The sequence below is a fragment of the Callorhinus ursinus genome, unplaced genomic scaffold (assembly GCF_003265705.2).
Source record: "Callorhinus ursinus isolate GAN/ISIS: 27379988/994484 unplaced genomic scaffold, GSC_fseal_2.0 scaffold1, whole genome shotgun sequence".
NCBI classification, from domain to species: domain Eukaryota; kingdom Metazoa; phylum Chordata; class Mammalia; order Carnivora; family Otariidae; genus Callorhinus; species Callorhinus ursinus.
The window spans coordinates 110,861,266-110,888,583 of NW_027397063.1; the positions used below are offsets into that span (position 1 = coordinate 110,861,266).

The 27,318-nt window shown below is 40.1% G+C and overlaps 1 protein-coding gene across 2 annotated transcripts in view; it reads right to left on the bottom strand.

The window, feature by feature from the left end:
- RASA2 (RAS p21 protein activator 2) overlaps window positions 1-26,660 on the bottom strand; it is a 124,425-nt gene extending 97,765 nt beyond the window's left edge. For both annotated transcript variants that reach the window (XM_025881310.2, XM_025881302.2), the window contains exons 1-2: window positions 26,482-26,660; window positions 2,355-2,472 (exon numbers count right to left, since the gene is read on the bottom strand). In XM_025881310.2, the coding sequence (XP_025737095.1) occupies window positions 2,355-2,472; window positions 26,482-26,614 (251 nt within the window). In that variant the 5' untranslated portion in view covers window positions 26,615-26,660. The remainder of the gene's footprint in view (window positions 1-2,354; window positions 2,473-26,481) is intronic.
- Window positions 26,661-27,318: the final 658 nt, after the last annotated feature.

A 27,318-nucleotide genomic window follows, 5' to 3' on the forward strand; every position in this document is an offset into this window, starting at 1 on the left:
ATGGGTTGATAAGGAGCATGATGAGACTTACACAGTTTTAAAAACAACATTCTATTGCTATCACTGACATGTGATCATGCATATGACTCCTAAGGAAATTCCTGGCATGGGGAAGAAAAGCACTGGGCATAGCAGTATGGCTGTTCCTTAGTTTGTTTATAACCACTCACTTTTTAAAAGAATTTGAGGTAAAAACTTATGCGCTATAGATTCCATATGTCACTCTTCCTTACCCGTTATGAAAACTCTATATCCAGACTACCTATAAAGACTATAATATCCAGAACCCATAAAGATCTAAATGGTATCTACTGACTCTTGACTTGATAGCTTATCACAATAAGGGAAGAAAACACTGACATGAAAGCAAGGTCAGCAAGGATTTATATTACACATTCTTTCACCTTATTCTGCAAGGAAAAGTGCTAGGGGTCACCTAGAATCCAAGAAGCACCTAGTCTAACTATTGAAATAACCTAAGTTAGTCTTAAAATATCTTCCAAGTCGCTAAGTATCTAGAAAATAATTTAAGATGGATAAAAATAATCGGTTTCATCATCTTTTCCCAACAGAAATATCTAGAAAGGCAGGGGTTTGAAAAAGTAAGCTAATTTTTGTCACTAATTTACAAAGCCACATATTAGAAACTACCACAAGTATTCAATTTATGGACAATTACTAGCTTTGTGTATCACTGATTTTTGTGCGATATGGAATCAGTGTACATTAAGTAACAAACTGAAACTGAGACAGTTTCAGGTTCCAATCTCCGTTTTGCTCCTAACTTCCTATATTATATGCACAAATTATTCAGCCTTTTGGTGACTCAGTTTCATCATGTATAACATATAAATAACAACAGAATTCTAAAAAAACAGGGACAGGTGATTTATGACTAAAGATGTGAAGTGTATTACTTCAAATTTTGGGGGGCTACTAAAGTATTTTCAGCTTTATACAATTCCTTTCCTATGAAGAACACTATAGACATTCAAAATTAGGAACACTGACAGGGCGCCTGGGTGGCTCAGATGGTTAAGCGTCTGCCTTCGGCTCAGGTCATGATCCCAGGGTCCTGGGATCGAGTCCCGCATCGGGCTCCCTGCTCCTTGGGAGCCTGCTTCTCCCTCTGCTTCTCTCTCTCTCTCTCTCTCCCTCTCTCTCTCTCCCCCTCTGTCTCTCATGAATAAATAAATAAAATCTTTAAAAAAAAAAAATTTTTTTTCAAAATTAGGAACACTGACAATAAAGACACAAAGGTAAAAGCTCCAGAGGGGGGGAAAAAAAAAGGTGGGGGGGAAGTGGGGAAGTGTAATGAAAAAAGATTATGAAAAAAAGAGCATCAAAAAATAAATTCCCAAAATGCAATTTACAGGAGTCATGACACTCAGTACTTCACCCACCACACGTTCATTCCGACAACTCCCCACGCCCTTGTTTTGACTCTTATCTCTGACCACGACCGCATCCTGCCAGCACAGCTCTGTGCTAGAATTAAGTCCACAAACACTATTACAGGGCAGAGGTGGCACACTCCAATTTTATGAATTAGAATATATTAGGATACTCTGAGTGCTATTACACTTTCAAAAGATGAGAAATTTACCCAAGAATTCATTCCCTTACAATGGCCTACTTAGTTCAGTGACTTGTATAACTTTAAGAAGTAATTTATTCTCAAGAGAAATAAAACAATGATGTACTCTGAGGAAAGTTCAAATGAATAGGCAAAATTTAGCCTAGAGAACAAACTGAGGTATATGACAGTTGTTTTCAAAAACTTGAAAGATGTCATGTCAAATATGGATTGATATGTGTTCTCCAGAAATCCAAGGGATAGAATTAGCAACAATTAAAAGGAAAATATATTTTGAGGCAATGAAAAGCCACATGAAAGCAAGCACTGTATTTATCTTGCTCTCTTGGATGTCTGAATAAATAGCACCCAGCAAGCTCTTGGCATACAGCAGGTTCTCCTTTTGATAGACATTAACTGACTCAATGTTAAGAACTTTCTAAGAGTCAGAACTGTTCTAAGACCAAATAGGCTGCTTAGGAGGCAATGAACTCTTTGGTCACTGGAATGAACATTATTAAGCAAGTGTCAGATGACTGCTTGTCAACGATAATTGTCAGAAGGAACCAAGCATAAGACAGTTGATTACTCCAGCTCAATAAACATTAAGGCTCCTTCAAACACCAAGATTCTGTTATTCTAAAAACAAATCCAGAATGTAAAAGATAAGTTTCAGATAAAGAAAGTCTTTTTGATGATTACAGTCTGGAAAATGTATAAAATTTATTAATCAATATATATCATATGAAAGATAATTTACCATTTTTTTTTTACAAACCTTAAAGACTTTTCAACAACTTGGGTACGATAAACCTCTTCCTGGTCCAAATTTATGGTGCAGAAACAATCTCTCATTTTGTTGGGTCCAAGATATGGCAGTAAATTTTTCGCTTCACCTGTTGGCACAAAAATTGAAATTGGTGTTAAATACCACCGGCTGCTTCATGCTAAACCTTATACAGGATGTATTCAATCCAAAAGAACATGTAAGACATAGCACAAAAAAACCCCTAGTGATTACAGAAAGAAGGTGATCAACTTGGTCCAGTGAGACTGAAGAGAAGAGCTGTGTGTAAAGGGGAGTGTGAGGTCATATTACACCATGGTTTCCCTGCTTCTAGAAAGGGCAATCCCCCCACTTGTGCTCTCCAGCCAAATCACTAGCCACCTCAAGAACTTAACTCCACAATTAATCCCTTTCCTACATCATCATTAATTTTCCTCACTAGGGGATCACTCCCATCAGCATATAAACAAGCTTTTTTTTTTTTTAATTTATTTGAGAGAGAGAGAATGAGAGATAGAGAGCACGAGAGGGAAGAGGGTCAGAGGGAGAAGCAGACTCCCTGCTGAGCAGGGAGCCCGATGTGGGACTCGATCCCGGGACTCCAGGATCATGACCTGGGCCGAAGGCAGTCGCTTAACCAACTGAGTGACCCAGGCGCCCATGAACAAGCTTTTAATATTTCCCAATTTAAAAAAAAGCACAGAAAGAAAAAAACTCTCCCTTGACTCCACCTCCTCCCTTGTGGTATTCCATTTCTAGACTCCCTTTCATAGCAAATCTTCTCAAAAGCAATCATTTCTAGTCACATTGTCTTTAATTCTCACTTTCCATCCATTCTTCAACCCTCTCCCCAGTCAGCTTCTAACTCTATGAGGACATGGTAATTGTTCTAGTGAGGGATGCCAATGCTTTCCATATTGCCAAATCCAATGGCCATTTCTCTGTCCTCACCATACCTGATCTGGTGGCACTATTTAGTAAAAGTGAACACTAACATCCCTCCTTTAAAATGCCCTTTTCTTGGCTCCCACAATACAATATTCCTGGCTTTCCTCCCATATCCCTGGTCCTCTGCCTACTTCTTCCCCCCCCTCACCTCTAAATACTGCAATGCTTCAGGGCTCAGTTCTGGACTGTCTTCTGTTCTTTCCCTGTGCAAACTCCTTCAGTACGGTGTTAATGCTGATGTCTCTTAGGTCTCCATTTCCAGGCCTGATCTCTCCTCCTCAACACTAGATGTGAATATCCAACTGCCTCCTTGGATATCCAGTAGGCATCTCAAATTTATCAAGTCCCAGAAAAACCATCTGATTTCCTCCCCTAAAACAATGCTCTTCCCCCAGTCTATCACCATCTTCCTCCCAAAACCTCCCCCACATCCAGTCCATCAGTAATTCCAGCAAACCTCTAAAATATATCCCAAATCCAACCACTTCTCCTTGCCTTCACTGGTATCCCCCTACGACCTGCTCTACACCAGTGTGACCATCTAGACATATTTTTTTAAAAGATTTTATTTATTTATTTGACAGAGAGAGACACAGCGAGAGAGGGAACACAAGCAGGGGCAGTGGGAGAGGGAGAAGCAGGCTTCCTGCTGAGCAGGGAGCCCGATGTGGGGCTCGATCCCAGGACCCTGGGATCATGACCTGAGCCGAAGGCAGTTGCTTCACCGACTAAGCCACCCGGGGGGCCCCATCTAGAGATATTCTCCAGGGCAGTGACTCCCCTGCTCCAAAACCATTCCCTTTCACTTAGAATACAATCCCATTTCTAAATTCCCATTTTCATGGTCTACATTGCTCCACTGTCCTCTCCTCTCCAACCTCTTTTCCTCCCACTCTCCTCAGTGTTCACCCTCTTTCCATTCATCAACCATGCCAAGTTCATTCAAGCTTAAGGCCTCTATCTGGAATGCTCTAACCCTACAACTTCACATGGCTGGCTCTGCTTATCATTCAGGTCTCAGCTTAAATGCCGCTTCCTCAGAGAAACCTTCCCTGACTATTCTGTCTCAAGTAGATAATCCTGCTACCATAATCTATTTCTCTGTTTTCTTGATAGCATTTATAACTATCCGAAACTAGTAATTTTTATGTATTTATTTTCTGCCTCTCTCATTCTTGAGGTCTGAGAACTTCAGTTAATCACCAAAATCTAAAATCGTGACTGTCACACAGTAGACACTTGAAAAATATTCCTTGAATGAATATTAAAGAAGCTAGTAAGTCCAGTTTTGAAGTTCTTGTGAAATGCTCGTGAGCCAAAAGCACACAGAAGTATGCTGAAATCAGACACCGCTGTACTCAATTAGGAAAGCAAGGCAGTTGGCATATGGGAAATAGCACTGCCCTAAGAATCATGAAACTAATGTTCCTGTTTTACCTCTATTACTAAGTAGCTAAATGGCTTCAGACAAATCACTAAAGCACAGCTTTCCTGAGGACAATTTGGGCTAGATAAACTTGAGTCTCTGTCTGCTTATCAAGTTTAAAACTAAAGGCCATTTAAAAACCAATGTATTTTAACAAAGCCTATCAGAAACCTAAGAAGCACCTATGAAAAATTCAATAAACCATTTTTTTAGTGCAATGAGAAAGTCAGTGGAAAGGCACAAGATACTCATTAAGTTTGTCATTGGGAGATTAAAAAAAATATCAAGTTACCACTTAAACAGAATAAACATACTATGTTCAACTCAAGTCAGAATCAGGAACTTTCAAATGACTCAAAAATTGACTAATATGGGTTGACCTTTACAAATAAATCAGGTTCCAAACAGGAAAAACTTATATCTGAATTTGTATCCATCCATTCTCCTCTTCCTAAAGACTAGATGTCCCTTCTCTTATCCAAATCTCATCCGTCTTCCTGAGTTCTATCTACCCAATTCCCTTGCTCTCATCCCACAACACTGTCCACCAATTCTGTTTTCATTACTCTCAACCTTCTTCTCCTTGAAGTCTTTTCTTCTCTCTGATGTCTCCTCCCTAAAAAAAAAAATCCATGTTTTTTTTTTAAACCCAAAATCCAACTAGGTCACCATAAAGGGCCTAGAATGTAAACAAATTAAGAATTAAATCATAATAAACATGCTCTATATCTAATGAGGGAATTTGGAACACTAAATCACTGCCCTTGAACAGGTTCCCATTTCATTCACATAAGTGCAGTGTGAGAAAACCACACTGTATAAATGTATACCTATTCTACCACCCACCTTTTTAAGGAGGATATAACAGGGATTATTTTGTGTGCAGAATCCAATGAACTTGCCATTATCAGATATTTACTTAGAATAAGTAAAAACATAAGGTCTATGTAATATACAAAACACACTCAACATCTCCTATAAAAGCAGTTATCATAATCTGTACTCATTGAATATGTCACTAAGCTATGTTTAAATAAACTACACTGAAGGTGAATTCATCTAATCAATGCCCAGTTCACTAATCATACAAATATGCTGATTAAGTCAGCTACCAACATTTTAAACTATAGTAATTAACTGGCACTTTATAAAAAACATAAATCAGAATAATTAACTGACACTCTATACAAAAATAATTGAAAGTGAAATAATGAACGATTAGAGAACTAATAAAAAATGTTGCATCCATTATATCTCTAAGCAGAAAGAGATTATCTTAATAGTACACACTTTACATCAAGCTACACAGAGACAAAAGTGAGGAACTTTGAAAGGCTGTACTTGTCTCGTGTGTGGTATTTGTATAGGGCCTCCCCTATGCTCTAATCAAAGGAAGAAAGGAAGGAAATACAACTACTGCTCCTTGAAAACTTATTCTATAAACTCTGCTCCTTTCCTTTCTACTCACAATTCGGCCTCTGATTCTAGTTCTTTACTAGAACCTTCAAGAACATTAATAATATATTTTTTAGTATTTTATGTATTTGAGAAAGCATGCGTACATGCACACAGGGGGAGGGGCAAAGGGAGAGAGAATCTCAAGCAGACTCTGCACTGAGCGTGGAGCCTGAGGTGGGGCTGGATCCCACTACCCCAAGGTCATGACCTGGGGCAAAACCAAGAGTTGGATGCTTAACTGAGCCACCCAGGTGGCCCTAGAATGCTAACAATATTAAGTACCACCAAATCAAAGACTGCTGTCAGTTCCCACCTTATTTGACCATGCTTCAGTATTTGATAACACCAACCTTTCCTCAGTTTAGATAACCCATTCTAACAGTTTTGTTATTCCATCTTTCCAACTTTTCGTCCACTATCAACACTTTAAATGTAAAGAAACTTTTGGCATCCACAGACCACTATATTCATCACATAGGTAGAGCACAAATTTTAGATATTTTTTAAATATGTCATTATAAACAATAAAACATACTGAAAACAAATACTTAAAAGTTTCTCAACATTGTTAGTATTATTTGTAATCTTTCTCAATTTATCTATATAGACCATTTGATAATGGCTAGCCTTAAGGAGAATCAGCATCTGTATCTGTGGTAGATATGGTTGATGAGTGGTCATCATCCATTTCAGCATTCCTTGGTATATGACCTCCTGTACTGCAGACACTAGAAAGCTAAAAACTACATTCCCAGGTCTTTCTTGCAGTTAGGGCTGCAGATATGATTTAAATTCCACCAATCAGATGCACTCGCTAGAAATTTGGAGAGCAGAAGGGAGATTGTACTGAGGCTGCTGCAACTATTAAACACTGTCACACTTTGTGCAGCAGTGTTTTCTGAAGTCCTTCTGTCCAGTCGTAGGTTTCATGGATATCAAGAAGGACATAAGGCATACATTCTGTCATACAGGTTGTGGTGTGGCAGGTGTGGCTTGGCTCTAGAGCCAGCAGCAGTGACAACAGCTTACTGATGAAGATGGCTGCTTGCTAATGGCTAGTTCCTAACAGTGGCAGGCTCCTGATCACGACAGAGGTGGCAAGGTTCTCAGACAAGCAGCTAAAACTGACAGCTTCCCAATTTCTGCAGGTACCTTTCTGATCCTAAAAGAGGAAGCAACTCCCTCGGTAGCTCAGCTGCAATGTGGCTTTAGAATTTCATTCATGAAAGTTCACACTAGAGTCTGTTTCTTGTCAGAATTACTAATAATTCTATAAACCACTTAAAAAAAAAAAACTTTTTAAAAAGTAGGCTTCACAACCAGTGTGCAGCCCAACATGGAGCTTGAACTCACAAACCTGAGATCAAGACCTGAGCTGAGATCAAGATTCAGATGCTTAACCAACTGATCCACCCAGGTGCCCCTAAAAATCTTTCACTAAATCTCTTTCTGCTTAAACTAGCTAGAGTTGATTCTAGCTAGTTTAGGGGGTACAAGGTGTAAAGGTAACCTAATCCTGACTGGTTTGTTTTCTTACCCTTTATTTCTAACAAATTAGAAAATCCCATTTCACATTACTGGTCATCAGAGTTTGGTAAATCTTTCAGTTACATGTGGCTATCTGGATCAAACATGGACTCAGAAGTTATAAAGCAATACCTCACTGAAAACTACCTTTATTGTTCCATTACATAATGAGTTGAATAGCACAGCACACTCAAAAAGCAAATGCTTCGACTTGGGAAATGGAGACAAATGGATCTTAATTCTCTCTATTGTTGTATCTGCCTCTGAAAACATTTCATCATTTCCTACTGCAGTATTTGGATGTGTTTTTTAAAATATGCTCAATAATACAGTACCACGTTCATGAATTTGGGAGTGCCAAGTTCTCAATATTGACACCATGTAACACATTTTGGGTACCTCCAGCTCATCCTTAAATTTACACATCGGATCTTGACCCAAAAGTAGTAAGATTCAAGATGGTCAATATACTGCTAAGATATGATACTTGAGCAAGGCAACTGAAAACATGGAAATGGGTTTACTTGCATCTGAATGAAAAAAGGAAATATTTCTAGCTTATCCCTCATTTTAAGAGTTCTGTGCATGCCAGGGTACTCCAATATGCAAAGGCAGATATTTGTCCTACAAAGGTAGCTGTATTGGCCAACAGCAAATAGTACAGATCTGATTATATTTGTAACTGTCACTATTTCCTTTAACAATCAATGAAGATCAGGAGGTATATTATTGACAAAACAATTGTTTCTCTATGAAGAAAGGAGGCTGGCCTTCAAGCACAATATCTTTTATACTGTAATAACACTGTTTCTTGTTGAAATTATAACTGATAAACTAATCCTCCACCGGGCATTTCTTCTCCCTCACAGATATACTGCAAATATGCCAAGAACTGAACTTTAAAACTACACATTAGTGGTTTTGTCCAACCATAAAATGAAATAGCCTCTTGCCCATTCACGTGAAAGTAACTGCTTCTCTGCATCATATGTACCTTGCAACATCACATATATGTTAAATAAAATGCTGAGTTTAGCTTTGATCCCCATCCTTCACATTGTTGCCACTTACCTTTTTAACATGTAAACACATGTATCCCCCTTTCTCAAAAGTCTTCAATGATTCCCTACTACATACCTTGCAGTATAAAAATCTAAAGACCCTTCATGGTCTGGTACTGTCTACTACATATTTGGCCTCATCTGCTTATTTTCTTTACCCCCACAAGTTATGCTCCAACAGTACTATACTTTCAGTTCCTTGAACACTGTGTTCTTTCATGCCTCTGTACATCTGCAATGCTATTTTCATTGTATGGAATACTCTTACCTGTTTTTTTCTCCAAAAAGCTCTGCCTAAAGGCATCTTTGTTTGTAGATTCTTCCCTCAACTCCTAGGTAGTCATGTCACTCTTTCCTGTTTCCTACTGCATCTTACATGTACTTTGACTACAAGGATCATATTGTATTGCACTTGTTGCATTTCATTCAACAAATAAAATTAAGTGCCTACAACATGCCAGGCACTTTTTTTAAATGCAGGGGATATAACAATGAAAAAAAAAAAAAAAAGTAGGTCTCTGCCCACATGGAACCCTTGTACAATCTAGACAGGGGAGACAAACATCATAAACTCTTAAGTATGTAATATTTATTGCCTTGGAAGAAAACAAAGTAGGGTAAGAGAGTTAAGGGGTTCAAGACCCAAAGGGTAAAGAGAAGGAGGAGGGCAATGTTATTTTATATAGGGAATCAAGGAAGGCCTTTCTATTAAGATATCTGAGCAGATACCTGAAAGATGTCAATGAGGGAATGAGCAATGCAGATAGGTATCTGGGGAAAGAAAGGAACAGGCAAAAAGAATAAAACATGCAAAGGCACTAGAAAGGACAGTTTGGCACACTGAGGGGATAGCAAGGAGGCCAGTAGGGCTGTGAAACAATAAGCAAAGTGGGAAGAGGTAGGAAACAGTAAGAGATGAGGTAGGGGTGAGGAAGGAAGCAGGTTAAATAGGAAAATCTTGAGTTTTTCTGCTGAGAGATTTTAAGCAGAAGAATGTCATGATCTAACTTTCATTTTAGAAGAATCACTGCAGAAAGGAAAGGATGGAAGCAGGAAAGTAGATAGAAGACTACTGTCGTGATCTTTTTTTTTATTATTATTATGTTAGTTAGTCACAATTCATCACATCATTAGTTTTTGATGTAGTGTTCCATGATTCATTGTTTGCATATAACACCCACTGCTCCATTCAATACGTGCCCTCCTTAATACCCATCACCGGGCTAACCCATCCCCTCCACCCCCCTCCCCTCTAAAACCCTCAGTTTATTTCTCAGAGTCCATAGTCTCTCAACTGTAGTGATCTTGATTAGAGAGAACTTAGACCAGGGGAGCAATCCTGGCATGGAGAGAAGTGGTCAACTGGGCATATTTTAGCCAACAGGATTTTTGATATTTTGGATGTGGGTACAATAGAAAAAGGGGTTAAGGAAGACTTCTTAGAGTTTCAGCCTAAGCAGCTGCATGAACAGAGATGCCATTTCCAGAAGGAGGAGCCTCTTGCTGGGAGAGGGAGATCAAGAGTTTGTATGAGGCATCTTAAGTCTGAGATGCCGATTACACACCCAAGTGCAGATGTTAAGAGGATAAAGAAGTCCTGGCTGGAGTAAAAATTTGAGAATCATCAGCAAGTACATAATATTTATAAAACCACAAGACTATATAAAATCAAAAGGAGAGTAAATACGGATAAGAAAGAAAAGAGATTTAAAGACAGTCTTAAAGCTCTCCAACCCTTCTGAGTTAGTAGAGATGAGAAGGAGCCAGCAAAGGAGACTGCTATACATTTCTCCAATGAATTACAAACTTCTTAACGGAAGGCACCAGTTCTTAGCACCATGCTTAGCTTATAATAGATAATGAAATATCTACTGAGTTAAGTATGAGTGTGTATGTGTGTAGAATTTTAGCATGGACAAGAAGGAAGTTCTAATATCACATCACAAATTATAAAATTGCATGTATCTTTTTTCCAGTTGATATAAGCTGATCTATGTCAACTGCACCAAAGGGTAAAAAAAAGTCTCCTACATACAGTTATCAAAAGGACTAAATGTAAGAATCTTTACAGTGTTAACACAGAGATATCATAGTGAAAACAAACCAATCCCGAAATTCACACATTCAAATATTTACTGAGTACCTTCACTAAGATGCTAGAGATAGAACAGTGAGAAAAATAGACAAAACTGTGTTCTCACTGAGTGAACACAAATGGACAGAGAATAAATAAGTAAAGATGATGTATCAGTAGGTGTTAGGTGTTAGGCAGGAATATATTATCACATATAATAAATGGCAGCAGGGGAAGTGCAGCCCAGAAGGTTCCACTGAGAAGGTAACTTCTGCACAAATACCTGAAGGAAAAGGGAGACAAGTAAATATTTTAGTGAAAACAGTGCTTTCAGTCATTGGCAAAAAGTAAACAATTTAAACCAAGAAGATAAACACCAGTGGGAATCAAAACCGATTAAGATAACTTAGATTAACAAAAATAAAAAGATGGCCAACTCTGTGTGTACAAGATCAATGGTTCTATGCAAAGGTCACTAGATAGCATGCAGAGCCTACCATACAAATTTTACATAGGACTAGAATTCCAAATAACAGGCTAGGGGGCAGAGGTTCTGGTGTATATGCTTCTAGATATGTATATGAATTTGCACATATGTACTTATGTGTATGTTGGGGGTGTGTGTGTGCATGCATTTGTATTTGTAGGTTTGTTTGTGTGATTGTGTGTGTCCCAGAGGAGGACAATACTTGGGTAAGTAAGAAAAGAAGACAAATATTTATCAAGTAGTCAAGACAGTGCTAAATATTTTCTCAAATATCTTAATTAATGTGTACAATGACCTTGAGAAGCATTACTGTCTCCTTTTATAAATTAAAACAACAAAAACAAAAACAATTGAGTTACATGGCTAGTAAGGTGATTTGACAGAAATCAAATTCCAAAGCCTAGTCTTTCCTTTTCACTTTTAATGTCTTTCTGAATACAGCAGTGCTGAGAGGAATAGACAGCTATTCCTTTCTGAAATTATCCTAAGGTACCCTGAAGCTCAAGCATATTTCAAAGGACACAAAGTTAAGGACCAACACAGATCCCAGTGGGATTAACCCCTAAGAAAAACTGCAAACCAGGGTCCTGAAGGAGATGATCCTAAAATAAAGATTATTTGGGGTGAGAGGAAAGTTGAATCATGATGACAGTTACAACTTACTGAATAAATTAATATATACATTATATATGGCAGATGTTTTTTAAGGGCCTTCATATACATTACTTCACGATCTTCATAATAACTTCCTCCAAGTGATTTTTTTTTCAAAATATAGAAATTGGGGGCAGAGGGATAACATTCCAGGAGTAAGGCACAGTGCAAACTAGTTCTGAAGGTGGGAATAAGAGGAGCACCTCCAAGGACGTGGTGAATAGTACAAACTGGCTAAAGTATAAAGGGAGATGAAAGGGGAATAAGAAGAGATAAGACTGTAAAGAAAGGGTGGAATCAAGAGAATCTGAAATGCCAAGCTAAAAAGTTTTAACTTTCTTCAGTAGGCAACGAGGGTCACTAAAAATTTCTGTGTGGTTGGATCTATGCTTCAGGAAAAGTACTCTGACAGTTATAGGGCCTAAGCTAAGGTAATGAGAGAGCAATGGGAGGAAAAGAAAACTGGAAGAAATAGTACAGAGACAGAATTTGGCCTGAGTGACTCAGGATACAATGTTCTAATAATGGGAACAGCAAGCTGAACAGAGGATTAGAACTTTAGATGGGGAAATGAAAAAATATATGCGATCCTTATCATTTATATTCACAACAAAAACACAGTGAAGAAGAATGAATCAAATATACACTTAAAAATATATATAGCCTCACTGTTGACAAGTTTAGTACAAAATTAAAAAGTGTTATGCTATTTAATTATGCATAAGCATAATAACACAATCCTATATGTTAACATATCGTAAGGTCTTTCAAATTTTCTTATAAAGTTCAATTTTTATTTCTCCAATAAAAGGTGCACATAAATAAATTGTTCATCAACAAAACTGAAAATACACTTTACTGCTTATGTTACAGCCCATACCATGTGCCAGGCAGTACACTAAGTCATCCAATCTTTTCACAACCCCTTTGAAAGATGAGAAAGACCATAATTCCCAACTTAGAGAAGAGGAAACTGAGGCTCAGACAGGTTAGGTGATAACCAGAAAAGGTGCAGAAAACTATGCTTTCAACATGCTACGTTACAATTTAGCATTCATTTGATTTCTATATATCTAATACTTTGTACAGGATAAAGAAATCTTACATGAGAAGAACTGCCATAATCACACCTGACCTTCCCAGGAATCTCCTATTCACCCTCTTCAAAGTATGTTAGATTGCCCTAGGTGTATGGTAACGAAAGTAGGGGAGGTGCCTAAAAACTGCTGAGAAGAAAAAGGTTATGAAGCGGCTATTTCCCTCCTTAGCTGCCACCTTGAAAGCACCACTGGAAAGTTACACATTTGTGATATTATTCAGGCACAGGATGAGAAATGACACCAATAGGCAATGGTGACTGCTGGAATATCTCCCACTCAGTAGGGTAGGGCTTTTCAATGCATAAATTAACATGATCAGATAACTAGATTGTCAGCAATTTTCCTCACTCCCAGTAAATGATAAATTATCTTTAAAATATATAACCTGAGATTCTATAATCTCATTCAACTGATAAATCATAAAAAATCAACACACTGCATAATCCCTAAGAGAAATCTGGTTCTGCTTAACAACAGGCACTATAATATTAACATGGAACCTGGAAGGTTAAAGAAATCAGGAATAATAGTTTCAGTAGTACTGAACTCCAATTCATCGTAAAAATAAAAGACTGTGTAATCATCAACATGCCTAAAAGCAAGGTAATACCACTAAGCAAGCACTTCAGTGGGCAAAGGGCTCCAGGAATCCAGCAGAGTTTAGAGGGTTAGCCTAGATGAAGTGAGCAAAGAACTTGTTTTGTGGGGCTATAAAACATCAACAATATGTAAGTACAATTCTTTTTTTTTTAAGATTTATTTTATTTATTTTAGAGAGAGAGAGAGAGGTGGGGTAGGAGGGCAGAAGAAGAGAAGCCCAAGCAGACTCCCTGTTGAGCACGGAGCCCAATGCAGGGGGCTGTATCCCATGACCCTGAGATCATGACCTGAGCTGAAATCAAGAATTGGACGCTCAACTGACTGAGCCACCCAGGCACCCCTGTAAGTACAATTCTTGAGAAAGCATAAAATCAGGGTTAAAGCATAAACTCCAGGGCAGCTCCTCAAAAATGTCCTAGTAGGTAAGGTGCAACTCCTCAGTGGAATAGTCTACAGAATATAATTAGGAGCCTCTTGCTTTACACAAGTCATATGCATGATAATTATCATAAATCACACAGTTATCTATATTGCTATCATATTAATCACCTCTCACTGAAGTTTAGTCCAGAACAAGAAGTTAGGAAACTACTGTACATAAAAAGGCGAGTTTCGCAAGGTATTGCCAGGAAGTGTCCATGGGTTATACAGATACGTCACCAAGTTGCGGGCAAGATCTTCCTGTGGTTTGTGTTGCCCACTTCAGGTTTCACTTTTGAATGTGTGCTGATTCCTAAGCTCCCTACAGCCCCTTTCTCAAGTAGCAAACCAAACTTTGAAGCACATATGGTAGGAATCTCTCCTAGGATAGGCCAAAGGTTCCTACAGCTACATGAAGCTTAGCAAGTCTCCTAAACCGACCAACAGAACCCAGTATGGCAAGCAAATGAAAAGCCAGATGTTGGCAAAACTGAGGGCTACATGGATAGGACACATAGGGGACATGGTAGCTATTTCTGATAATGGCATCCTGGGGGCCCAAATGCAAAATGGGACTCATTATGATCTAGCACTTTTCAAAAAACACAAAAAGTAGCACCCAGATATAAATAAATTGTACCTCCAAACGTGCATGTACAAGTATATGCACGTTATGTGTTCTAGGAGAACCATTTACAAGCACAGACAAAAGCACATGAGCAGAGTCAAGCAGACAGAAGAGTAACATTTTTTGTAAATCCCCTAAACAGTCTTAAAGATAAATTTTTACAGCATCCCAACATTCTAATGTTACTGAATAACCATTACATTCGACCATAACCAATTTAGGGATAATTATCAACTTCTTGAAAACAGAAATATACTCATCAGTTCTTTCAAATATACCATCTGAAAGGCAAATTGGTAGACAGACAGACAGCGACTTCGGTAACTTACAGACCTTCTGAAAACCTGGCTCTGCCTTTTTAAACCCTGAGAAAAACCGTTTTTGTTGGCATACAATCTTTTTCAGGAATTTGGATTAAATGAAATAATTTGCAAAATATACTAACATAGTACCTGGAAAAGAATAAATATATTCAAAAAAATTAGTTCACGTTCCCCTATCAAGAAAATTTTATATAAAATTGTTCAAATTCAAAACTAAGAGGTTCTGCACCACTCATACAAATGTCAAGATTTTAAAGGATCAAAATTATTCTTTTTACCTCATTCTTCTGAAACAAAACATTGAATTTTTTAAAAAGTCAACTTTTTTAACACAAACAATTGGTAAAAACAGGCAAAGTATATGGGATTTCACTATATTGCTCCTACAAATTTTTGTTGAAATTCTATAAAAATAAAAGGTAACCAAAAAACTTCACAGAAAAGTTGACTTTACTTTCAGGGGCGTTTAAAATGTTACCAAGCCTAACATCTGGCTACCCTTACTTTTGTAGATACGATAGTCTTCAACAGTAGAGCAAGACAGCTTGGACTAAAATTGTATCAAATCCTTTTATATAAAGTCATATTTCATAACACAGCTAATACATACATACTCTATAGAAAATTAAACCATTATAAACAAGGCTAATTCACTCTGTCCACCACTCAGGCTCCTTTCAAATCTCTTTCTGTGTGTCTTCCCACATACACGTAGAAAAGATAAAACACACACCATTCTAATAACTTGCTCCTTTAACTCAACAATATGTCTTTAAGTTCTTTCCTTTCATACTCTGGACACACCTCATCCTTGTTAGCTGCTATGGAATATTTATATTAACATATTATTTAGCCATTTTTCCTAATGGAAAAGTTGTCTCTGTTTCTTTCACCAATAAGGCAACATTAAACACCTTTACATATGCCTCTTTTGCAAATGTCGAAGTGTTTCTGTAGGGTAGAAATGCACAGGGAATATACATTTAGATTTTTAACAGATCTTGCCAAAATGCTCTCCAACACTGCTTTACCCACTTAAGTTAACAACGAGAGAGAAAAGTTACCTATTTTCCTAAATCCCCACCAAATACTGAAATTAACAAGCTTTTTTTTCACAAACGGATAGCTTTTAAAAATTTTCATTCCTCTGATTAATTTTTATTAAATCTTACCAGGATTTTCTTAGGTTTACTGGCCTTTTTTATCTCTTTCCGTGAAATGTCTATTCATATCTTATTTTTCTAATGCCCTTTCCTTTTTAAAATCTGTATGGGGCGCCTGGGTGGCTCAGTTGGTTAAGCGACTGCCTTCGGCTCAGGTCATGATCCTGGAGTCCCCGGATCGAGTCCCACATCGGGCTCCCTGCTCAGCAAGGAGTCTGCTTCTCCCTCTGACCCTCTTCCCTCTCGTGCTATCTCTCATTCTCTCTCTCTCAAATAAATAAAATCTTAAAAAAAAAAAACTAAAAAAAAATAAAATCTGTATGAAGTTTTTATATATTCTGGACACCAACAAGTACGAAGATAGTATGGCATATAGGTTAGGAGCAACAGGATGGACTCTAGAGCCAGTCGGCCCAGTGTGAATGACAGCTCCACCGCTCACTAGCTGTCTGATCTTGGTCAAGTTACTTAGTTTAGCTACCCTGTGCCTCAATTTCCCCACCTGTAAAATGTGGATAATAAATGTTATAGAGTTACCATGAGGATTAAATTATTTAATGTTCTGGGGCACCTGGGTGGCTCAGTCGGTTAAGCATCTGCCTTCAGCTCAGGTCATGATCCCAGGGTCCTGGAATTGAGCCCCACGTCAGGCTCCCTGCTCAGCAGAGAGTCTACTTCTCCCTCTCCCTCTCTCTCCGGCTTGTGCTCGCCTCGCTCTCTCTCTTACTCTTACTCTCTCTTTCAAATAAATAAATAAAATTTAATATGCCTCAAGGGCTTTAAAACAATACCTGACAAAGAATAAGTGTTATACAAGTGTTTTCTTTTTGTCAATAGGATTTACTGTAAATATCCTTACAATCTACTATTTGTCTCTTAACTCCTGTTTATAAATCCTCGCTTATCTTTCCTCAAAAAGTTCTTTTTCTATCTCTCTTCTAACATCAGAAATTATATAAGCAGACGAAACCAACAAACTGTCCTCACTGGATCTCACAATCAACTTCTCAAGAATAAATGCAGGCATCAGCCAAAGCATCTAAATTTTAAACATCTTTCCACTAAAAAAATAGCTAGCTTCCTTACTGCATAAAGCATTCCCACAAATCAGTAAGAAGACTGATAATCCAACAGGAAAAAAGGACAAACAGGTTCACCAAAAAAATGGAAATAAAAATGGCTCTTAAAAATATGAAGAGATCCGGGCGCCTGGGTGGCTCAGTTGGTTGGGCGACTGCCTTCGGCTCGGGTCGTGATCCTGGAGTCCCGGGATCGAGTCCCGCGTCGGGCTCCCCGCTCGGTGGGGAGTCTGCTTCTCCCTCTGACCCTCTTCCCTCTCGTGCTCTCTATCTCTCATTCTCTCTCTCTCAAATAAATAAACAAAATTTAAAAAAAAAAATATGAAGAGATCCTCAACTCATTTAGAAGTGCAAATTAAAACTACAAATCAGATGTTCCTTTCCATCAGACCAGTAAAGATCAAGAAGTTTTAAAATACACACTATGTGGCAAATAAACAAGCATTCAATCATTGCTAGTGGGAGCAAAAATTGCTATAGTTTCTGCGGAAAGCAATTTGGCATTCACTATCTTTCCAAAATAAAAATACACATACCAATTCATCAACTTAACATGTAGGAATTTATCCTACAGATAGACACATGTGCTCATATCAAAAATGACATAACAACAAGGTTATTTATTGCAGTACTGTTTGTAATAGCAAAAACTGGAAACAACCTATATGTCCATCAATAGGGGACTGGTTAAATAAACTGTGGTATATCCAGATGATGCAATATTAAGCAACGGTTAAAAAAAAAAGAGGCAGCTCCCCATACATATGGAACCACAAATCTTCATGCTACTATTGCTAAGTGTTAAAAAAACAAGATGCAAACAATGTATATATTTTGCTAGTTTGTATGTTGGTGAGAAAGCAAGATTAATACTCATACATTTATGTGTTTGTTTTTTTAAAGTTAGGTTTTTTTTTTTAAGATTTTATTTATTTATTTGAGAGACAGAGAATGAGAGATAGCATGAGAGGGAAGAGGGTCAGAGAGAGAAGCAGACTCCCTGCTGAGCAGGGAGCCTGATGTGGGACTCGATCCCGGGACTCCAGGATCATGACCTGAGCCGAAGGCAGTCGCTTAACCAACTGAGCCACCCAGGCCCCGTTTGTTTTTTTTAAAGATTTTATTTATTTGAGAGAGAGAATGAGAGAGAAAGAGCACATGAGAAGGCAAGGGTCAGAGGGAGAAGCAGACTCCCTGCTGAGCAGGGAGCCCAATGCGATCCTGGACTCCAGGATCATGACCTGAGCCGAAGGCAGTTGCTTAACCAACTGAGCCACCCAGGCACCCAATACATTTATGTTTGTAAATGCTTTAATAATCTCTGTAAAGCATACACAAGAAAACTGGTAATGCTTACTTGTGGAGAGGGAATGGCTAGAGGCAACAGAAATAAGAAAACTTACTTTTAAATGTATACTCTTTTGTACCTTTTCAGTTTTGTACCAGGTATTTGTATTATCTAATCAAATAAATAAACAAATCTCAAAAAAATCAAATAAATTAAATAAATTAATTAAAACCTCCCTGTGATCACACCACACTTTCTACAATGGTTACACACAGGGGCTACTAGGTGGCTCAGCTGGTTAAGCGTCTCTTGATTTCAGCTCAGGTCATCATCTCAGGGTTGCTAAGACTGAGCCCCCTGTGGAGCCTGCTTAAGATTCTCTCTCTCCCTCTCTCTCTACCCCCACCCTTCCCCCCACAATGCTCATGCACACTCTGTTTCTCTCATGAATGAATGAATGAATGAATAAGTAAATAAATATATAAAAAATAAATGGTCACATATAGCAGGTTGCTAACACTTGGGTAGTTTGTGGCTAGTCTGTTCAACTGGCAAAAGCAGAGGTTCTCCATCCTAGGGGTCCATTATCACTCCCTATGGGACGTTTCAAACCCAGAGATGTCCAAGTACTACCACAGAAATTCTGAGTCAGTAGGTCTGGAGCACAGCCTGGGCAGCAGAATTTTTTTAAGTTCACAGGTGACACTGATGGGTAGTCAGGACTGGAAACAGCTGAGTTATAGCATGACACAAATAGGTAAACAACCAGGCTCAATCTCCATCTAGGTCACAAGCCGTTTCATCACTAATCCTAACCACTTCACAAGGTTCTTAAAAAGGGACACCTGAGTGGCTGGGTCGGTTAAGCATCTGCCTTCAGCTCAGGTCACGATCTCAGGGTCCTGGGACTGAGCCCCACATGGAGTTCCTTGCTTAGCGGGGAGTCTGCTTCTCCCTCTCCCTCTCTGTCATTCCCCCTGCTTGTGCTCTCTGTCAAATAAATAAATAAAATCTTAAAGAAAAAAAGGAACAGATGAGAGTGTATTGATGGCAGAGTGAAAATGTATTACTACTTCTGGATATATTACTACATAGGCAATACAATCCTCATGTATTAAATGCAGTACATTTGCAACATTCATACTAATGACAAATTCATTCTACCTAGCATTTCGGAAAGAACTTTGATAGTAATGAACTAGTGCCCAACAGGCACAGGCATTAACTGTGTAACACTTGGAATATCTGAGTGTCAAGTTCTTCATTTGTAAAACGAGGGGACACAATATGTTCCCTACCTTCCAGCTCTAAACCTCAGTAATTCTCTAAGAATACAGATATCTTGGGGTGCCTGGATGGCTCAGTCGTTAAGGGTCTGCCTTCAGCTCAGGTCATGATCCCAGGGTCCTGGGATGGAGCCCCGCATCGGGCTCCCTGCTCAGCGGGAAGCTGGCTTCTCCCTCTCCCACTCCGCCTGCTTGTGTTCCCTGTCTCGCTGTGTCTCTGTCAAATACATAAATTAAATCTTAAAAAAAAAAAAAAAGAATACAGATATCTAAAAGCAACCGTTGTTTAATAAAGACTTTAGGATAAACTAGTAAGAGCTTTTTCATCCCATTCACAGCCTACACTCAATTCACAGTCCAAGGGGCTAATGCCCTAGCAGACACTCAGATATTACATACTGCTGAATAAATTAATTAACAGTCACAGAAAATTTTTTTTTAAGATTTAAACAACCTTAATAAATCTTGGAAAAATATTTCAAGCAGTGCAACTTATACAAAATAGGCATAGGAAAAACATTTAAGCATTAAAATAAAAGCATCTAATGTAATGTCTTAAAGCAAATGGTTCAATTTAAAAAGCAACTAAGACTTAATGCTAGAAGGGATGTTAAAGACCACATCCAACCCTCTCATTTTACAAGTGAAAAAATAGGGAGTTCGCAAAGTTAAAGAATTTGCCCAAAGTCGGGCGCCTGGGTGGCTCAGATGGTTAAGCGTCTGCCTTCGGCTCAGGTCATGATCCCAGGATCCTGGGATCGAGTCCCGCATCGGGCTCCCTGCTCTTTGGGAGCCTGCTTCTCCCTCTGCTTCTCTCTCTCTCTCTCTCCCCCTCTGTCTCTCATGAATAAATAAATAAAATCTTAAAAAAAAAAAGAATTTGCCCAAAGTCATTCTGTCATTAATGATATTCCTAGCACCAAGTCCACAATAACAAATTTGTCAATTATTGTTCACTGATGTTTACATGTACATTGGTATAATGTTATAAAGCATATTATTTTAGCTACTGATTTTTGATGACCGAAATAACATACAAAACCAAAGACAAACCATAAAATTTTTTTTAAATTTTTTATTGTAAAAATTTCTTAATATACATGAAGTGTCTTAATTTACATTGAGGACTACACAACAAAACTGTTAGCAGCTCTTAAAAGAGAACAGAACTTTATTAGTAACTAAAACATGGAATCTGATATTGTCAAATAATTTCATAAAGCATATTAAAAAGGAAATAGGACTGGCATCTAAGATTAAAGGATAAAACAATAGTTTTATTTCAGCTACATTAGTTCCAGTCTCTTAGCAGCTATTCAAAGAATTCTAAGTTAAAAAAAAAACAAAAAAACAACTCTATGAACTCATTGAGGTTTACCTCCTGTCTTCCTCAGAGCAAATGATTAGCAGACTGCTCTGTGAACTTCTACAAAGAACCCTTTTCTCTCATTTCTATCCATCTGAAAGATGAATTCTTCCTCCATCCTAAATAACTCATCATCTCATTTCAAATTTTTGACAATAATGAATTCTTAGGATGAACAAACCTTTTAGCAATCTTCCCTCTATTAATTTATTAAATAACTCATCTAATTCAAATATCTAATAATAATAAATTCTTAGCATGAATAAACTCTTTTTAACCTCTCCCTCTCAATTCTATTGCATGATCAATAAAATGTCTTGATTTATACCTCACTACCAAAAAATTCAAACCTTCCATGACAAATAAAAACATTTACTGTATCAAGTATGATTATGAGATTTTTCTTTTCCAGGCTCAGGACCAATTAGTAACAATATTCATGGAGTACAGTCAGGTAACAATATTCAAATCTCCTAATAATAAGCACTCACAGCATTTAAAAATTTTAATCCTTTTCCTAATGAGGCAACTTTGGCATCAGTTCAAACATAAGCTCAATTGGCACTGTGATTTTGAAAGGGATGAACTTCCTGTCACAGACCCATGTAGTTTTTCTTTCAACAATACTATCATCTTCTAGTTTATCTGTAAAATTTACAAAACAGTTTCACATCTAGTATTTCAAATCCTCCTCAGGATAACATAGTGAGAAGCAGGGCATTTTCTAAAGGGCTATTATGTCCCAGGCATTATGCTGACAATGGGATAGCTAAAAGGAAAAAAAAAAAGAATTCTACCCTGGAAGAGCTTGCAGTCTAATGGGGAAAATAAACAATTTTTTATAAAATGTGCTAGAATAAAGACAGGGAATTACAACTCCCCAGAAGTACAAGTGCCTAACACCTTCTCTCCAGGGATGGGGGTGGTGGTGCCCCGCCCCAAAGAAGGCTTTGGTCAGATCACATGCAGCTTTGAAAGTGATCTGAAAAGTCAGACTTTTGAAGGATGTGTAGGAGTTCCCTGATACACGTATGGGGTGGAGGAAAGGAGAAAGACACTTCCAGGCAGAGGGAACAACATGTACAAAATGGCTAGTGATGAAGCATTATTCCCATTTTAAAGATGAGTAAGATCAGCTCAAAAGGTAAGTGAGCTGCGTAAAATCACGTGAATAATAACTAATAATGTATGAAACAGAATACAGTCCTTCTGATTTCAATCAGCTTTGTACACCAGAAAATGCCGGTTAAGTGCTGACAAGAACATCAGATAAAGATTAATTTTTATCTCCTATTTATACCTTCCCAAAAGATGGTCCATGTCTGACCAAGCTCCTGGGGGAGCAGGGGAGAAATGACTGGAGAAGGGGATTTATTTAATTCTCAAATCAATCCTGTGAGATAAGTATTTTTATTATACCCATTATACACACAAGAATACAGAGGCACAGGGATGCCTGGGTAGCTCAGTCACTAGTTAAGCATCCGACTCTTGGTTTCTGCACATGGGCACTCTCTCTCTAAAATAAATAAATAAAATTAAAAAAAAAAGAGGGACAAAAAATTAAGAGAAGATTCAAATCCAGGTGACTAACCTAACCAAGCCTCCAAACTCAAGCACTTAACCAGACCCCACAGATTCTACTTTGCCAAAGAGCCCTACATCATTCGATCTAGAGATACCAAGGAGACCAAGTGGGTTCTGGGACACATCATGATCCCACAGATCTCACACTGTACTGCACATCTCGATATTCACAAAAATCCTCAGATTTGGCTCCCTTACCAATCTGAGGAGACCAAGCCTCAGATTCTGGTCTCCCCTGAGCAGGTACACCCAGGAACAAGGTGGCATGGGCTCTTTCAGCAACATTCTTACGTTCTGATTACAAGCAGATTAGATGAGAGCAAACTTAACAAAAAGCGGTAACCAAAAAGACATAAAATAACAGCATGAAGCTTGGAAAGTACAACCAAGAAAGCTCCAACCCCTCTCTTTAGCTTGCGGGGGGGGGGGGGGCAATGCAAAAGTGCTCCAGATACTAAGCATACCTGCCACTCACTGCAAGGCAGTTCACACCAAAGGATGGAGTCTGTAGTACCTTAATTTCCTTTATCAAGGGTTCATATGACAACTCTAGGACTTCAATAACCATGCCTGCCTCTTGAATATTAGGGAAGCTGACCATTTGTGGCCATGGTTTCCTAGGGCACTAAAACGACTTCAGGGAATTGAGATCAGCATAGAAGACAAAATGTTATCAGCAACACTGGATTTGCTAATGTTAGTTGATTGAAACTGACCACAAAATGGGTTTCCCATCTGTCAATCTGGTTATTTCACCTTGTGAAGGATATGAGAAAATTAACAAATACTGGAATGAAACCCCTAAAGAAGGTTGTAGACTATTAACTCTAGAACTTTAAAGATATGTAAATCTAATCTGTCCTCACTTTTTGCTGGTAGCATTTGGAGTTGAAGGGTCCTACCCAGGTCTAGGAAAAAAGACGTTCCTTTGAGGCTCACTTTGAGCCCTATGGAGCTCTAACTCTCCAGGTTAGAGGCTCTGAAACAGCAGTCTGAAATCTGCCAGCACATATCCAGTCTAGTGGGTACTATCAGGCTATCCTCTGAGGTCTCCCAGTATGATGAAAAGGAAAGCTGACATGGTTATCCACACCCTCAAGCTGCTTAGTATCTTCATTGTCAGAATCACCACCATCCCATTTCTGTGACTTTAGCACCTGCTAATGACTCCTCCAGCCCTCCAGCCCCCACCCTGTAAAACCCACACGTCAGTTTCAGGGAAACAGAAAACAGCAGGTCTTCACAGGGTTCTGAAGGTCAACCAACTCTGGATTATACCAGCCAAAAGAAGGGCAAAGAAATGGAGAGGGAGATGCAAAGAAGCTTCATATATAAGTATCTTAATACACTTTTTCTAAAAAGCAGGTAAGTGATCTGAGCTATAAGCCGAGCAATTCCAAAAGCAAGAAATAGACTGAAATAACAAATACGATACCCCGACTATGGTTAAAGTGGTAATATCATTCCCAGCAACTGGATGATCAATCTCCAAATCTGGGTAGTGGGTTGTTCTAAGGCACAAAAACAAAGTTGTGTTTTTGTATTTGTAGGTATGAGTTTCACTCACAGTGATATCTCCTATTGTGATATCTTTGTTATGGTGCAGGTGAAGGTGCAGGGCAGCTAAGTCCTTCTGGGAAGAGCCTAACCCTAACTCTCAATTCCAAGATGTATGTAGGGTAGTTCCATGGTATAACCTGCAGCTCTATAAATCAGTGAGACTCCAATGAACAGTGCCTAGCATCAAGTGACACTAAAATGTAAAAGTGGTAAAATTTGGAAAATTAGACCAAGGGGGGGAACTCTGGCCCATTTATAGCTTTCCCAAATGTTAAATTAGATATATGTAAATATTAAATATAAGACTTAATCTGAAATTTGAAGATTTTATACCCTAGGAAGTAATTTTATTTTATTTAAGATTTTATTTATTTATTTGACACAGAGAGAGATACCGAGGGCAGGAACACAAGCAGGGGGAGTGGGAGAGGGAGAAGCAGGCTTCCCGCTGAGCAGGGAGCCCAATGTGGGGCTCGATCCAAGGACACTGGGATCATGACCCAAGCCGAAGGCAGACACTCAACCACACTCAACCGACTGAGCCACCCAGGCGCCCCAGAAAGTAATTTTAATACTGGGAACTTAGATATAGACAAGATCTATTTCTTTGATATCATTTTCCAGGTTTTGAGAACTGTACTCACGATCTTAAGTTGCCTAGGACTACTTCTGGGAACAAAAAGATGAGAAAATTTAACATGTCTGCCTCTGAGATTTAATAAAATCTCAGTACTTGAAGAGGGGAGCAACTTGAAAAGAGGAAAGGGGAAGAATCCTAGCTCAATTAATAATATCACTATTCAGGAAGAGGAAAATTTTACATCCTGTGCCACCAAAGAGCATTGTTAGCCATTTTATTGCAATTAGATTTTCTTCTTACAAAATAAAAAGTACTCCTCTTACTAAGGGTTATTTACCTGAAAGATGAAGCACATTTCCATTCTGAGAATAATGAATAAAGAAAATGAGGATGATTTCTTACAAAAGCAAAAATAAGTTTTATTGATATATCTTACAAATAGCAAAAAAAAAAAGGCGTTTCCTCCGAATAAACTACTGTGAAAAAATTGTAACTCTGACGCCCAGAGTCACTTTTTAAAAACAAATGTCCAAATGACTGAATTCAAATGGTCTACTGTAAAGCTCAGAGCTTCTGAGCAAAAATTTTGCATTAAGTCAACTAATATGGCTCGCTCACAAAAGTAACAATTAAATGCATGAGAAGGAAAGGAATTAAGTGGGTTAAGGGCGGGCTGGATGACTGTGTTTTGAGACCTGCTCACAGGAAGCCACTACATCCTGTCTTAAGTCCCTGTCAGTCACACAGTCTCTCGATCCAAGTCTTCGGCGCAGCGAGGTGGGGCAAGTACAGGTGTCCGGCCCCGAGCCCCTCCCGGCGCGCTCACTGGCGAAAACCCCGAGCGGCGGTCACCAGAGTCCCAGGGCGGCCTGTTTCCTCCAGCTCAGGGCGCCTTTTTCAACCTCGAACAGGCTCGTGAGCCCAGGAAGCAGGCAGCCCCCTCCCCTCGGGCCAGCCCCACTTCCCCGCCCTCGCCCTCCTCCTCCTCCTCCTTCTCCTCCTCCTCCGGCCGCGCCTCCCGTAATTACCGCTCCGCTCCCACCTCGGGGCCGCTCCCCGGCGCCCGCACCGCCCGGAGGCCTGCGTCCCAGGGCGGCCGGAAACTCCTCACGCCCCCGGCTCACGCCCCCGGCTGGGGCGTCCCCACGTCCAGGCCGCGCCCCAAAGCCGAGCCCCTCAGGCCGGCGCTGCTCCGCGCGCCCCCTCCACGCAAATTCCCAGCTCTCCACTCCATCCGGACAAGGGCAGCCCCAGCCCACGCCGTCCCGTCGAGGCGACGCCTCCCCCAACACACCCCCCTTCCAGCCTCACCCGTGCCGGCCCTCCCCGTGCGCCTCGCCCGGCCCCGGCACGGGCCCCGGGCCCCGTCTGCCCAGGTCCCCTCTCCGCCCCGCGATCCCAGCACGGCTCGGCGCCACCACCCCCGCGCGCCCGCCGCCCCCTCAGCCCCGCGGCGGCCCCCGTCGGCCGCCGGGTGGGTCCCCCAGCCCGGCCCCCGCTTACAGATCTTGCCCCGCAGGCTCTGCAGCACTCGGACCTCTCGACTGTCCTCGTCCCCGGCCCCGGGCTCAGCCGTCGCAGTCGCCACCGGCGCCTCGGAAGAAGCCGCCGCAGCAGCAGGCGCCGCCGCCGCCATGGTGCCGCCCGGCCCGTGCCGCAGCCCCGCCGCCTGCGTAGCCGGCGAGGCGGAGCCCAGCGGCGGCCTAGGCTGGGGCGAGCGGCGCGCCTGGCCCCGCCCCCGGGCCGCAGCCTGGCTCGCCCGCCCCGCCCCTGTCCTGCCCCCGCCCCACCCGGGTCCCTGCAGTTGCCGTCCGCCCCCCCAGCCCCACCCCCACCCCCACGCTCAGCCGCCCCGAACCCCGGCCGCCCAGGCGCGAACCGAAGTCCTGGCTTTCCTGCTCTTTGCCCCATAAAAGCCCAGGCGCTAGCCAAGTGCGGCTCCAAGTCGTGGCTCTGAGCAGCCCTGAAACCTCACGAGGGAAAACCTCAGCCTTCTCGAGATCCCCAAATCCTTCTGGGAATTAGGCTCCCCACCACAAGCCGACTTTCACAGCTTCTAACACTCAAGGGAACTCCCTGTGGAAAGAAAACAATGGAATTTGACAGTTGAGAGGACCTCACAGCTACCTTATTCAAAAAGAGCCAAGAGGTGTATTAGAGATTCCCCAAATAACATCCGCATGCTCCCTACCCGCAAGCCACACCACCACACACACAAAATTTCACTTTAAGTAAGAACACTGCTCTGCAAAAGCTGGTTCAAAAAAAGGATCATAGCCCCCAATTACAACATGAGAGCAGCACGGGAGAGCCTCCCACGTAAAAATTCTGAAGCTCTTA